This window comes from Brassica napus, chromosome C3, assembly GCF_020379485.1.
Source record: "Brassica napus cultivar Da-Ae chromosome C3, Da-Ae, whole genome shotgun sequence".
Taxonomy (NCBI): Eukaryota; Viridiplantae; Streptophyta; class Magnoliopsida; order Brassicales; family Brassicaceae; genus Brassica; species Brassica napus.
This window is the reverse complement of record NC_063446.1, coordinates 47,986,024-48,001,951: the sequence shown is the minus strand read 5'-3', so window position 1 is coordinate 48,001,951 and position 15,928 is coordinate 47,986,024. Positions and strand designations below refer to the sequence as shown.

The 15,928-nt window shown below is 40.9% G+C and overlaps 2 protein-coding genes across 2 annotated transcripts; both read left to right on the top strand.

Moving 5' to 3' along the window:
* Positions 1-3,662: 3,662 nt before the first annotated feature.
* Positions 3,663-4,805, top strand: LOC125583130. Its single transcript, XM_048749706.1, has 2 exons — positions 3,663-4,383; positions 4,657-4,805. Exons 1-2 carry the CDS (start codon positions 3,663-3,665, stop codon positions 4,803-4,805), a joined length of 870 nt encoding a protein of 289 aa, XP_048605663.1.
* A 7,015-nt stretch (positions 4,806-11,820) lies between these two features.
* LOC106384330 lies at positions 11,821-14,115 on the top strand. Its single transcript, XM_013824312.1, has 6 exons — positions 11,821-12,613; positions 12,689-12,811; positions 12,900-12,971; positions 13,028-13,305; positions 13,359-13,415; positions 13,510-14,115. The coding sequence occupies exons 1-6, from the start codon at positions 11,821-11,823 to the stop codon at positions 14,113-14,115; spliced, it is 1,929 nt and encodes a 642-aa protein (XP_013679766.1).
* Positions 14,116-15,928: the final 1,813 nt, after the last annotated feature.

Below are 15,928 nucleotides of genomic sequence, written 5' to 3'. Positions count from 1 at the left end.
TGATTTGTAAAAATCAAATATGTCGGAACATACAAATGTCAGTTAACGCAATTTCAGTTTCAATTAATATACATATCCAAAAAAAATCAGATCAAAGCATTATCTAACACAAAATGAAACGTCATTTACATTTAAAAAGTTGCAACTCTTATTATAAAATTTTGTGTATCTTTACTATAAACCATAAATTGATAATATGATCTATAAATAATTCATAATCGATCAAGAACGTAAGTTAATAGTAACAGCACAACTACTAAAGCTACGGTAAAACATTTGACTAATAGTAGAATCGACAAGATGTCAACACATGTAAACATAAGTATTATACAATTAAGTAACCCGTCATATTTTGACTTCTACAAATATATTATCATTCAGTAGGAAAAATGTATGAAATTACAGAAATCAAACTTATTGGGGTACATCTTATATCAATTAACAAAAAATAACATATAGATGAATTCGTAAACACTATATAACAAAATTTTAATTGAAAGCATCGGGTGTTTTTATTTTATTTTTTTCTTGAAACGGCTATTCTATTACTCAAACTTGAGGTGGTCTTGGGAACCAGACCGGAACAGAACAACCAATGTAATACAATTCCCTATGGGAGGATCTCGCTATCTTAGCTAATGAATCAGACGATACATTTTCCTGACGAGGTACAAAAACAATCGAGAACTCCGTGAATCTTGCTTTCAACTTCATAAATTCCTCCAGCTCAGTAGAAAAGCTCGGCCATGCTCCAGAGTCTTTGATCATCGAGATTAAGTCCTTGCAGTCAGTCCCAAGATTGACATGTCGATACCTGTAGCATACACTCCATTGCCCAAGATAAAGCTTCCAGTTCAGAGTGCAATGGTGAGATTCGTCGTCGTTGATTTCTTTCTCCCAATAGTTGCATCACTCCACTTGAATTTACCCATGCACATCCATAACCACTAAAGAGTGCATCATGTGTCCAAGACACATCTATCATGCATCGCTCGGAGATTGGAACCCCTACTGTATTTTGTTCTTCCACCATTTCGTCCGGTCTTTGATTTGCGTCAAACCAAGCTTGGCATTCAGATTCAGCATGTCTGACAGTTTTCAAAGGGTCGATGTCAATTCCTCTAAAGAGTTTGTCGTTTCTTGCTTTCCAAATATACCATATGATCCAAGGATAAGGGTCCTTGTCCAATTTTGGTTCTACGATATCATTCTTCCGCCAGAAGAGGTAATCTATATTTGTGAAGTGACTTCCACTTGGGAATAGTGTTGGTGGTGTTGGGGTTGACGCACGTGCCCATGTCTGAATGGCAGGAGGACACTCAAATTTTAATCTATATAGTTTATTTTAAAAATTAAACAAAAACTAAATGTTTAATAATTTACTCTATCATATAAATCTACGAAGCGAAAAGTTTAATTTTTTAAAAACTTTTTAAATTTGTAAAATGTTACAATATTTTTGAATATGACAATAAAACAATATTTTACTAATCTTTATATATATAGTTACAATTTTAATAATGAAATAATAATCCGAAAATATATATATAGAAGAAGATACAAATACATGTGAAAGTTTAAAACAATCTATTCAATGAAAAAAATATACTGTAAACTTATTATGTTTTAAAAATTGATAGACACATATATATTATAATATATACCAATTTAAAATTGAAAACAAAATGTTTATATAAAAATAAATGAAAACAAAAATCCGCGCGATTGCGCGGATCGAAATCTAGTTTGGAACTATAACATGTGCTAGTTTTTAAAACTTAGATCTCACCTTTGAATGACTATATTGAATGAAAAAAAACATGTGCTAGTTTATTGACGACTCACCTATTTAAAAATATTAATTCACAAAAAAACTATTTAGAATATTTTAATCTCAAACAGTTCGGTACTATTTTTTCAAAAAAATTGTACTTACGTTTTTTGTCACCTTGTTTTATAACAGTCTAATGGGAAAAAATAGAAGTAACAAACTTAAGTAATTGAGATGCAACAAAGATACAGTTTGACAATTAAAAGCAAAACTGTTATAAATCATGGAGTGAATTGCTATTAACCAAGACCAGAAGAAGGAGGCCCATCAGCCACGACCAGGCCCAGCCGCAGCCGCGACCAAGAGGAGAGAGAGTCGGTCGGTTTGGACCGACTTAAGATTAGGACGTTTTCCTTTTCCTGTTATCTTTAGTTTTCCTATTTCCTTTTGGATTAGGTTTTGTACTCTTTCCATTTATCTCTTCCTTGTAACCCCTATATAAAGGGAACTTATTATTCAGAAATAAACACACAGTTTTCCCATTCTTTTACAACACGTTATCAGCACGATAGCCTCCAAAACCCTGAGACAAAATCGAAACCTAAAAGCCTAAAACCGGCGACTCTAAAACCCTAAGAACGTTCTTCGTTTTGTTCCAAACTCAGACGATCCATCTAAACCCCTAGACATCCTCTGTCCGTTCGGATTCGACGTCCCCAGCTCACGCTCCAGCTCAGACGAAACCCGATCAGCACACGGCTCGCACCCGAGACAAGCCGACAGCTCGCGTCCATCCCGGTTTCACGACCCGATAGGAGCCTGCAAGCGTCTGTTCATCTCATCTTCAAGTTCCATCCAATCTCTCTCATTCTTTGGAGGTCCGGTTCTAAACCCCTACAAAGCAAAGGTATATCTTGATCTGAGAACCTAGAAAGATCAAAACTCTAATCCATTATTATGGAAACTTTGTTCTTGATGAAACCCTAGAAATTACATAATTAAAACATACAAATCTCATCACTAGTAACAAGGATCGATTCCATTAGAACATAATTGATTGATTATTTGTTTCTGATCTGAATTTGAGAAACCCTAATTTTGGAATCGAAAACCCTAAACCTAAAGCTTGAATTCAATTTTTATTTATTCTTGCTTGATTGATTGATTTAATAAAATCTGAGTTTTAGGATTGTTAGATTGATTGAAATAATCTAATCTAGAATTTAAATCATAAAGGCCTTGAAACCTTAATCTTGAAACCGAATCCTTCTAGTGTTTAAATCGGAAACCCTAGAATTGATTTAGATTACTTGCATACATATGAATCTGAATATGGATTGTATTCATATTGTTTAAAAGGGATTGACCAGCATGTAGTTTATACAATCTTGAAACCGGTTGCATTAGATAGAACTACATGGCCGTGTGGCTTGATGATTGTTTCGCACTATGGTCGATTAGATTGCTTCATTTTCATAAATGCGTAAGACAGGTTTGTGGCCGAGTTTGTTAATTACCCTGCGGCCACATGATCACATTGTGAACCTAAATTGTGAATGATAATGTGATTCAGATGTCGAAAATCTCAAACAGAGACTATGCAGCCCTTAATCTCTCCGGAGATAACTACTTGCAGTGGGCGCTAGATACAAAGATCAGCTTAAGGTCAAAGGGACTTGGTGATACAATCATCAAGGGCAACAATGAGACCCATAAGAATCGGTACAGGGCTTTAAGTATTATACGCCATCATCTCATTGAAGGTCTAAAATATCAGTACATTACGATGGAAAATCCACTAGAGCTTTGGGATGCTTTACAGCATAGATATGATCACCAGAAAACGGTGTTACTCCCAAAGGCTAGAAATGACTGGAAGAATCTAAGATTCATGGATTATAAGTCAGTGGATGAGTACAATTCAGTCTTATTTAAGACGGTCTCGATGCTGAGACTTTGTGGTGAAGTAGTAACCGAAGAAGAGTTACTTGAGAAAACATTCTCTACATTCCATTCATCGAACATAATACTGCAACAGCAGTACCGAATGAAAGGCTTCGCCACATACACTGATCTAATCTCGTGCCCGCTACTGGCCGAGGCAAACAATGAGCTCCTGATGAAGAACAGTGAAGCTAGACATGTTGGAACAGCATCATTACCAAAGGCCAATGAGGTTGAAAAGAAAGATCCCAACGAATGCAATTACATCCAAAATGATAAGAGATCACACGGCAAAGGCCGAGGTGGATACAGGAACCGTGGTCGTGACAATTACTCGAACAGCCGAGACAACTACTTGGCCGGCCGGAAAGGAAACCACAATAACTGTGGTCGTGGTTCCAATCCCGGCCGTGGCCGAGGCAGTTATGGCCGAGGTCGAGGTGGTATATCCAAACCGTCTTACTCGACCAAATCCGTTTGTCACAGATGTGGGATGGGCAACCATTGGGCAAAGAATTGTAGAACTCCTAAGCACTTGTGTGAGCTCTACCAAGAAAGTCTTAAGAACAAGAACCCGGAGGCTCACATGGTTCACGATTCCGGATATGAGGCTGATGATGATTTCGACATTGCTAAAGATGACCTAATGGATTTTGAGACTTCTGATTGTCTCAAAGACTAAAATTTTCTATACGACTTGTTTTATTGCTTTATGATTGCTTTGGTGTTTTTAATTTTTATTGTTGGTGTTCTGAAATTTTAATAAAGAAAGTTTTAAAGTTTTATAAAGTCTCTGAGATTAGAAATCTTATTACTTATAGAAATGAAAGATGATATGAGCATACTCGTGGTGGATAGTGGCACAAGTCACACAATACTTAGAGACAAAAGATATTTCGTAAATCTCACAATGCAAAGTGCAAACGTACACACCATTGCAGGTGTAGCCGGCCTGATTGAAGGTCACGGCCAGGCATGTGTATTGGTGCCTAAGGGCACTCATCTAGAGATCAAAACTGCCTTGTATTCCCCAAGCTCTAAAAGAAGCTTAGAGTTTCAAAGACATAAGATTGAATGGTTTCCATCTTGAAACATGGGAAGAAGGAAATAAAGAATTCCTTAAGATAATTTCAATCACCAAAGGCAATAGAAAGATCCTAGAAACCATACCTGCAATGTCTACTGGTCTATACTATGCAAAGATCAGTATGATCGAGGCTAATGCCTGCGAAATTTTCACTCTATGGCATAACCGGCTTGGTCATCCCGGTAATAACATAATGCGAAAGTTGATAATGAATTCACAAGGGCACACGATTAAAGGAGTTGTCCCATACAATCTCACATGTGCAGCATGTGCACAAGGGAAACTCATAACTAGGCCATCACCAGCCAAAGTTAATAAAGAGATCATAAATTTTCTGGAAAGGATTCAGGGAGACATATGTGGACCAATACACCCACCTAGTGGGACGTTCAGATACTTTATGGTTCTGATTGATGCATCGACCATATGGTCACATGTTTTTCTACTATCCACACGAAACTTGGCATTTGCACGCCTGTTTGCTCAGATAATAAGACTAAGGGCACACTTTCCAGATTTTCCTATAAAGACTATACGTCTAGACAATGCTGGTGAGTTTACGTCCCAGGCGTTTAATGAGTATTGTATGTCCATGGCGGTAAGTGTAGAACACTCTGAGGCACATGTACATACACAGAATGGCTTGGCCGAATCTTTCATTAAACGTATCCAGCTGATAGCCCGGCCATTACTAATGAGGTCTCAACTCCCGGTATCAGCATGGGGACATGCAGTATTACATGCAGCAGAACTGATTCGCATCAGGCCATCTAGTGAGCATAGATATTCACCATCCCAGTTAATCACGGGTCATGAGCAAGACGTGTCCCACATCAAAACATTTGGATGTGTCGTCTACGTTCCAATTGCTCCACCACAGAGAACGAAAATGGGAACACAGAGAAGGATGGGAATATGTGTTGGATATGACTCCCCAACAATTATAAAGTATCTTGAGCCAACAACCGATGATTTGTTTAAGGCCAGATACGCAGACTCACAGTTTGATGAGTCCACATATCCGACCTTAGGGGGAGATAACGGCCGGTTGAGCAATAAAATAGAATAGTCTCGACCATCAATAACTTGGCAAGATCCTCAGACTAAAGAATGTGATATGGAAGTCCAAAAGATTATACATCTTCAAAAGCTAGCTAATCAATTGCCAGATTCATTTGCTGACCCAAATAGAGTGACAAAGTCATACATACCGGCTTGTAATGCACCAATAAGAATAGACGTCCAGAAGGGACAAGGTCAAGTGGCTACAGAGTCTAAACAACGTCTCAAACGTGGTAGACCTATTGGTTCCAAAGATATACAGCCTCGGAAGTCCAAGAGAGGTGTTGGATCCGAGAGCATCAAGGAAACCGTCCAGAACATTGATGGACCGGCCGAGCCGACCAAAACGGTCAAGCCAAGTGAGCCGGCCACACCAACTGATCCGACCGTTCCAAATGATGGGGTTCGGGACGCCGAACTTCATGGGACACAAGGGCCGGACAGTCAAGAGATCTCTATAAACTATATAATGTTTGGAACGAAATGGAACAGAAAAGATATCGACGTCAATGATATATTTGCATATAAAGTAGCACTTGAGATCATGGAAAAAGATGAGGATCTAGAACCCACGTCCATATATGAATGCATGCAAAGATCAGATTGGATCAAACGGAAAGAAGCTATAAACGTGGAGTTAGAATCATTAAAGAAAAGAGGCGTTTTTGGCCCTATAACCGTGACACCAAGAGATGTCAAACCAGTGGGATACAAATGAGTCTTTGTGAGAAAGAGAAATGAGAAAGGAGAAGTAGTGAGATACAAAGCACGGCTTGTAGCACAAGGATTCTCACAGAGACCAGGAATAGACTATGAGGAGACTTACTCCCCTGTGGTGGATGCAACTACATTACGATATTTAATCAGTCTGGCCGTAAAAGAGAAACTTGATTTACGCCTAATGGATGTAGTAATTGCATACCTGTACGGTCCACTGGATAATGAAATTCATATGAGAGTTCCAGAGGGTATTGAGCTCAAAGATAAGAAAGGTTCTCGAGAACATCATTGTATTAAGCTGAATAAAGCCTTATATGGCTTGAAACAATCAGGTCGAATGTGGTACAACAGATTATCAGAGTACCTAATGAAAGAGGGTTATAAGAACGATCCAATAAGTCCATGTATTTTTATAAAGAGATTCGACAGCAAGGGCTTCGTGATCATGTCGGTTTATGTGGACGACCTGAATATAATAGGAACCCCTGGAGAGATTTCCCAAACAGTCGAATGTCTAAAGAAAAAATTCGAAATGAAAGACTTAGGAAAAACTAAGTTCTGTTTGGGACTGCAATTTGAGTATGTAGACAAAAGAATCCTTGTGCATCAAAAGACATATACAGAAAAGATACTCAAGCAGTTTAATATGGACAAGGCTCATTCCTTGTCAAGTCCTATGGTCGTAAGGTCCTTAGACCTAGAGAAGGACCCATTCGGACCAAAGAAGCCGGACGAGGAGACACTCGGACCGGAAGTGCCTTACCTAAGTGCCATTGGAGCCTTAATGTACTTGGCTAGTCATACTAGACCGGACATCAGTTTTGCCGTGAGTTTACTGTCTAGATTCAGTTCATGTTCGACACTTAGGCACTGGAACGGAATAAAACATCTGTTCAGATATCTGCAAGGAACAAAGGAACTCGGATTGTTCTATATGAGCCGACCAGGAGATAGCTTGGCCGGATATGCAGATGCTGGGTACTTATCTGACCCACACAATGCTAGATCTCAGACTGGATATGTGTTTATACACAGTGGGCGTTGCCGTAAGTAGAAGCTAAGGACCAGTCTGTGAGTCCGCAACCGTAGGCGTTGCAAAAGGCTAGTACTGGAGCGATTATGTACATTGTCAAGATGTGGTACCATTTGAGCTGAGGGAAGATGTGTGGAACTGTGACGATGGAGACAATAGCCATGATTACGTAACCTGTTACAGCGATCCATGATTGGATTCTGTCTTTAAGGAAAAGCTCTGTTCTTCGTTTGTTGTCGTAAGAAATGGTTACGGTGGTTGGTGTTACGGTGGTTGGTGTTGAACGGTCGTTGACAGGAAAAGCGTCTATGTTCTTGAATTGCTTGTATAGACCAACGACAGTGCGGCCTAAGGGCATCTATGAGAGGCCACATAAAACCCCATGAGAGTATTGATCCAACTAGAAGTGACACATTGATTAGATATGGACATATCATTCCAACACCAACATATGTAGCCGAGAAATCGAAATAGAACCTGTTTTTATATACACAATAAAAAAATTAGTTTAAGATGAAATTGTAATTTTACCGATATGTGGAATGTGAATAGTTAGCATACTTGTTTTCATAGGCTTTTAGACCAAATTTAGGGAAGTTAGCAAAACCAGAGTCATCACTAGAAGTAAATTAAGAACCATTGAAAGAAACCCCACAAGAAACTGAATGAGAAAAACTTCCCCAATGCTCTAACTTGCTTCCTGTAAGTGATTAACTTTCAGAACACGAGAATCATCGTAATATAATTTATGTGAATGGATCATGATCAAAAGATTTGTACTTTGTGAAACTTAATGCTACAAAATGTATTAAAATGGTTAATGACCAGAGATTTAATTAATGGACATATACGTACCTTTCGAAGAGGAACGACCGAGAAAAGACCAAGAAAGCTAACAATAAAGAGAAATCCAATCATCTAACCCAAATGAAGATTCTTTATGTTGAGAGGAGTATTTGCTTCAGCTGATTGTTTAGCAACAACATCACTCATCCCAAAGAGATAACTACCAAACTGTTCAAACACAAACACAGCAAAATCATCAAGTGAAACCCAACAAACAAATGTTGAGTCGATCATCTGATTTTCAGAGTCTCAGGTTTTGTGAGTGAATAACAAGCCCTTTAGGGGGTGAAGAGTCTTGAACTGGTGAAGGAGAGAGTCTGATGGAAGAAAGTGCAAGTGATTGAGAAACAGGAGATTATGAGGAGATTAAAGAGATTAGAGAGACTGAGAGTAAAAGAGATTGAGAGATTAAGTAACCAAGATTAGAATTTCATAACCAATAACACTTTCAGATTATGAAGGAGGAGGGGAAACCCCCATCTCTCTCTTGGATTACAACTTGCCATCTAAAGGCCTTTAAATAGATAATAGATTACAAAATCTGTATGAAAATTGCTTGTACAGATTTGGTTTGGAGTTTTGTTTGCCAAACAGCTCCAAAACCTTCTTTCTCCAAGAGATCTCTTCATGCTGAACAGGAAAGGATGATAGACCTTGGGAAATCTCTGGACACGCCTTGGTTGCAGTCTTCTTCCTCTTGAAGAGATTGAACAACCAACAAGACAGAAACTTCTCCAATGGTTTGAACAAAAATGAGGGTGAGCTTGTGCTTGATTTGCGGAAGCTTTGTGATTTTCAGGAGTTTGGAAACTCTGATACCATATAAGATTTTCAGAGTCTCAGGTGATGTGAGTAAAGAACAAGCCCTTTAGGGGGTGAGAAGTCTTGAACTGATGAAGGAGAGAGTCTGATGGAAGAAAGTGCAAGTGATTGAGAAACAGGAGATTATGAAGAGATTAGAGAGACTGAGAGTAAAAGATATTGAGAGATTAAGTAACCAAGATTAAAGTTTCATAACCGAGAACACTTTCAGATTATGAAGGAGGAGGGGAAACTCCCATCTCTCTCTTGGATTACAACTTGGCATCTAAAGGTCTTTAAATAAAAAAAATAAATTACAAAATCAGTTACCTAAAATCAATGTATAGGATTGCTTGAAGATGAATGGCTAGGATTGATTGCTGGGTGTAATCTGAGTAAATGAATCTGATTGTAGGAGAGCATGATGGCTTCTGATTGGTTGAGCTAAGGTTCCCATGAATCAGCCCACATAAGTGTCTAGATACATGTATAGAGTTCACTGCATTCTACTGCACTTCACTGCATTCTACTGCACTTCACTGCACTTATCCACTTTACTACGGTTCATCCAATTTCACTTCACTGCACTTCATTCTCATTTGGCTCTATTTATGTCTTCAAGTTAACAATCTTCATATATATATATATATATATAATTGATCAAGAGTACACAAAGTAGAGGGTCAATATCTGATATCAATACATAAACAAATCGGCGCCACTAAGAGGTTTATTCATATTAAACATATAAACTCTTTTAAACAAAGAATTTTATTCATCTACTAAAACTAGTTTTTTCTTTCTTGTGAACGTAGCTCTAGGATTGATTAGTAAACTAGTTTCTTGTGAACATTTTTTATTGAAAAGTGTCATGTGTGTTAGTTTGCATCTAGCCAACTTTACGTTACGTTACTGCATGTTTCAACTTGACACACATGGTGGACATTTCAAGTCAACTCTCAATTAGATAATTTGACGTAACGATCTCTGAGATAACGAATCACGTCAGTCAAAATAGTTGTTTACTTGAAAGTCCATTCTCCATCCATTAAAATGTGTTTACACATGAGAAGTCTGTTTCAGTCTCGAAAAGATTCCATCATTAAAGTATACTTTTTTTAAAAAAAGTATATGAGAATCACAATTATTTTCTAAAGAACCATTTAATTATAGTCGTTATCAAAGAGTTAGTATCATCCCATGAAGTCCGAAGGTGGATTTAGTTTAAGCCTTTTTTCAAAAAAGATGGATTTAGTTTTCAACTTTTATGTCTAGGAGCATTATCATTGATTTTTTTCCATTCCATCTCTTAGACAATAAAATAAATAAAGGAGAAAAAAAGAAAACTGTTAATAAGAATGTAGAAATCTTTCAACATTTGTTATTTAATAAACGGCTCAATTAAAATTATTAATTTCACTAAATTATATTATTATTATATAGTTATTTTATTTTGAGAATAAACTCATTTTTAAGATGTGTTTACACATGAGATGTCTGTTTCAGTCTCGAAAAGATTAATCAATCATCATTGAAGTATATTTTTAAAATATGAGAATCACAATCATTCAACTCTAGTCATTACCAAAGAGTTAGTTTTATCCCCCAAGGTGAGAACTTTGAAGTCAACAGCGAAGCTGGATTTAGTTTCAACTTTTTTTCTTTATCCCCATTGATGAATCCTACATCCGGTAACAGGAGATTAGAAGACTAAACAAATATTAAGTGAGATTAAGAAGGACCCAAAAGTTTCGTTTATTAAGTGTTTAACAAAAGCCGAAGAGAAAAATACAAAGAAGAACTCGTTGTCTTGAAATCAAACTCAAGAATAATTCTTTCTACTTTATCTCTCTAACTGTTCTCTCTCTATCTCGCTGCCCCTTCTTCATTGAATGTTCCCCTCTATTTATATTCGCTTGGATGCACCTTTTCCGCTTCGTAGTGGTTGTATTTCAGGGAGTTGGTTCGGCACTCATCATCACCCTATTGCTTGCGTAGGTTTCCTGCCTATGATCAGTGCAGCCTACGCGTCCTAGGCTCATGTTCCTTGGATGTCGCTGCAGATGTCATTTTTTAAATGGGCATTTCTAGGGTTCTTTCCCTTATATCCAACTCGCGAATAGGCCGACGGCCCATCCTCCAACATTACCCCCCCCCCCTCGAGTCTGGCGCGTGGATGTGCGTCATAGGTCGTCATTGCGGTCTTTGAGCGAGTTGGGTAGGAGTGCACGCTTTGGGCTTGGAGTGGCTTTTTTTCTTCGTGGGTTGGGTCCGCTATAGTGAACCACCGATTTTCATTACTTTGAAACCTTTCAATCACATCGATAGATGTCGGAGCCTGCCATTCTGCCGTCCTGCTCTCCCGATTGTCTTCTGCTCCCCACTTATTGCTTCGTTGCTCCAATTCTGCTGACTTCCTTGCTTTAAAAAGTTACTCCTTTCTCCTTATTTTCTAGTTCCGTCGTTTCTTCTCGTTCGTAGCGTTTCTATTTTAATTTATTTTGCTTGTTCCTCCTTGTAATTGTGCCACCGGTCTCTCAGATTTTTCTTTTCGCGATGGATGATAGTCTTGAATCGCTAGTTAGGACCCCCGAGATGGCGGATGTTGAGGATCTTCCTCGTACTTCGTCAGCCTCTGGTTCTGTTCCTCCGGCGATGGCTCCTGCTTCTCATGCGACGGTCCTTTCCGTTCCTCCGGCAACGGCTTCTTCTTTTGTGGAACCTGACGATCGGGTTGACTCCGTGGGTGCCTTACCGTCTCCTACCCTCGGTGACAATTCTGGGAATGATTCTGAAAAGGAACACTCTGCTGATGATCCTGTCGAGGGTAATAAAGAGTTTGTTGGATCTTCTCTCCTTACTGAGGATGCTTTAAAGCGTATGTGGAAGAAATGCGGTTTTTCTTGGGAGATCAAAGCGCAGATTTCGCTAGAAGAGGAGAAACCGTGGTCAGCGCCTCCGGGCTGGGTGTGTTTGTATAGTTTGTCTTTTCTTCAATCGCGGTTATGGTTTCCTCTTCCTCAGTTGCTAACCTCTTATGCTACGAACCGTGATGTGGCTATCTCTCAAATGTCTCTGGCCGCCATTCGTAATATGGTAATCGCTTTGGTTCGTGGTGCGGAGGTGGATGCTGACGTTTATGTCGAGTTCTTCGAGATGTTCTCCCAGATGAATTTTACTAAGGATGAGACATTTTCTGTTAGCATCAAGACCCACTGTCGCCTTATGGACGGTCGGGGACCGTCTAAAGCCGATGGATGGCAGCGGAAATATTTCTTCTTGCGTATCAGTCCTGCTTCTGTGGTTGATTCTTCTGCGGTTTTTAGGACCGAATGGAATCCTCAGCCTGGTAGTTTAATTTGTCTTCTGGTTTTTGCTGGTCATGTTGCTTGATTTATTGATTTTTGTGTTGTTGTGTTTTTAGTGGGTCACGGGAAGCATTGGCCTCTTCCGTCGTGGGCGAACGATCGTTTAAACCGGATTCTTGGCTCCGAGAAAATTTCTTGGAGTGATTTTAGCGTTGAGCGGGTTTGTCGGAGCATTCCTCGTATCAATGCTGGATAGTTCGGTGGTCCATGCAATAGTCTTTTTCCGTGCTTATCTTGTATCTTTGTTTTTTTTCCTTATATTTTTAGTTTCCTGGGGAGTTGGTTCCGGGCTTTCCTTGGCTGCTGGGTCTTCGAATAGGAAAAGAGACGCTTCGCATGGTAGGAGGATGGGGAAAGTTAAGAGGGACATTCTTGTGTACTCTGTTGTTATTAAGGGATCGGCTTCCGGTCTTCCTTGGGTGAATCTATAGGGAGGTGTCTCTTCTTCAGTTCTGATTCCGACCCCGGCTGTCACCGTCTCTGCCGCTCATGTATTGATCCCCCTGTTTCCGCTGTTCGCTCTTCTCCTGATGAGCCGGTGGGTGATCGTGAGCGAATACCATTGGTCGATTCTCCTCATCTTGGCGTTCCGACGACTTCTCTACCGGCGGTCTCTTCTTGTCCCGATGTCTTATCTGGTGGGGACTCTGGAGTAGCGGGTGCCATCGAGCAGGTTTCTTCCGGTGGTTCCAAGACTTCTTAAGATTGTGCTCGGTTTCTTCACAGTTTTTGTTTGTCATCGAGCTCTATGCCGCATCTAGAGGATCTGATTTTCTCCCGGGAGTACGTTGAGTGGGCTTCGTATGAGGCTCAGGTATTTCTGTTGCTTTCTTCTTCGTTCTGCCGTTTGTTTCTTATCGCGGATTTCTTTTTGTAGTCGAAAATACGGGGAAATCATCTGTTGGGGCTGTATGAACGGAAATGCAAACGTCTTTCCGACGAACTTGAGCTGGAGCGTCTTTTTTTGGCCGAGGAGAAGGAAAGATCGTCTAGCACCTCTTTGTCATTGAAAGGTTTGGAGGAGAACTCGTCGAAGCTTGAAGTCGAAAATCGGGATCTAAAAGTTGAGGTTGAACGCCTTAGAGGGGATGTCGCTGAGCGGGATTGTCGCGAGAAGGAGTTGTTATCCCAGAAGTCGGCTTTGGAGGCGGAGATGACGCAACTGAATGAATCCCGTACGGAGTTGGTAGAGTCGGAGAGGCGTCGTGTTGAGTCTGTTATGTCTGCTCGCTTCGGTGGTTTCGTGGAGAAGGTGAGGAAGTACATGTCTAATCGGGATGTTGTTCGTCCCCAGGTCTTGGCTGAGACTCAGCTTTCGGGTGTCTTCAGTTGCCTTAAGTTGTTCATTGAAGAGGGGATTCCTATTCCTGCAGAAAAGCTGGCTGAGAATGAGCAACCCTTGTTGGTGCAATCGGCTGCCTTGGATCAGATGGATGTGCATGACTTGGAGCTTAGCGACCTTCCGTCCTTCTCTTTGGACTAGGATTTGACGATCGATTGATTGCTTTTGTTGTCTCTTTTTTTTTTATTAATGTGTGTAAGACTTTTAAAGATATTGAAGAAGTTTCTTATCTTTGCTTTTGAGTTGTTCGACTTCTCCGCGCCTTTAGTTGTATGACTTGTTCGAAGAAATGCATGTTTTCTCCACGTCTTTAGTTGTATGAGAGGGAGCCATTGCGCTTGTAATTGTGTTGGGTCGTTGTTTCTTTCTGACCGTTGGTGATTCTTCGGTTTTTATTAACGTATGTAAAATGTTTGAAATTTGAAGAGGTTTCTTATCTTTGCTTTTGGCTATATGAGTGTTTTTCCTCCCTTTCTTCAGGGGCGTGTTCCTGCGGCCTCCTTCGTGTGACATGGATTTTTGTATTCCTATTCTGTGAGCGGGGTTTGGCCTTTAGTCTTTCCCATCGGTGATTCGTGCGAGTCTAACCTCGGCTTTTTATTTTCTTTCTAGGCGGAGGACGGGACTCGGCCTAACTTACCCCCTGTAAGGCAAGACCGAGATAAGTGCGTGTGCAAGCTCAACGTGGCTTATCCGATCACCGACCTTTGCGAGTCTGGCCTCGACTTCGCTGTCGGTCGGGGTTTTTTAGGCCCTTCGCCGAGAGCGTTTCTTCTTTAGGCGGAGGGCGGGACTAGGCCCGGCTTACCACCTGTAAGGTAGGACCGAGATAAGTGTGTGAGCCAGATCGACGTGGCTTATCCGATCACCGACCTGTGCGAGTCTGGCCTCGGCTTCGTTTTCGGGTCGGGGTTTTTTGGCCCTTTGCCGAGAGCGTTTCTTCTTTAGGCGGAGGGCGGGACTCGAGCAGGCTTACCCCCAATAGTAGGAACAAGATAAGTACGTGAGCAAGCTCGACGAGGCTTATCCGATCACCAACCCGTGCGAGTCTGGCCTCGGCTTTGCTGTCGGGTCGGGGTTTTTTAAGCCCTTCACCGAGAGCGTTTCTTTTTTAGGCGGAGGGCAGGACTCGGCCCAACTTATCCCCTGTAAGGTAGGACCGAGATAAGTGCGTGAGCAAGCTCGACGTGGCTTATCCGATCACCGACCTGTGCGAGTCTAGCCTCGACTTCGCTGTCGGGTCAGGGTTTTTTAGGCCCTTCGCCGAGAGCGTTTCTTCTTTAGGCGGTATTGTGGTTGCACCCTTTTCGTGGGCTGCCTACGTACCCCGGGGGGATCAAGCCATATGTAGTTCATATGGAGTTTTGTCCGTTTATTTGAGCTCGGGGGCTAAGCGTTTCCATGGGCGATGCTTATTCCACGAGCTCGGGTCGAGCTTGTTCGAGCGCTATTTTAGTCGTCGGTGTTGGCAGTTGCCTGCGTCGGATCCTGCTTGGTCGGTGACGATGGTTCGTCGGGTTTGGACGTCTGGGAGATGTTTTCCTCTTCGTTCTCTGTTGGGGGTTTTGCCTCGTTTTGGAGGCTGTCGTTTTCTTTTCCGATTGTGACGTGTTTGATTTTGGTGCCTTTTTCGGATGCTCTCTTTCGTCGTCAGAGTTTCTCCTTTAGTTTTCTGACATAATCGTCTGGTCATCCCTTTGGTTCCCTAGTCTTCCCTTCTGCTACGAAGCATTCTCTAGATGCGCTCTGGCTTCCTTTGATTGTGCACACTCCGTCTGGCAGCGGGATCTTGATGCACTGGTGGTAAGTCGACGGTATTGCCTTCATGGAGTGAATCCAGGGGATTCCGAAGATCGCGTTGTAGATGGTCGGCCTATCGATTATTGTGAATCTTACTGTTTTACGAATGTTTCCTATGTATACTGGAAGCTTTACTGTTCCTTCTGATATGGTG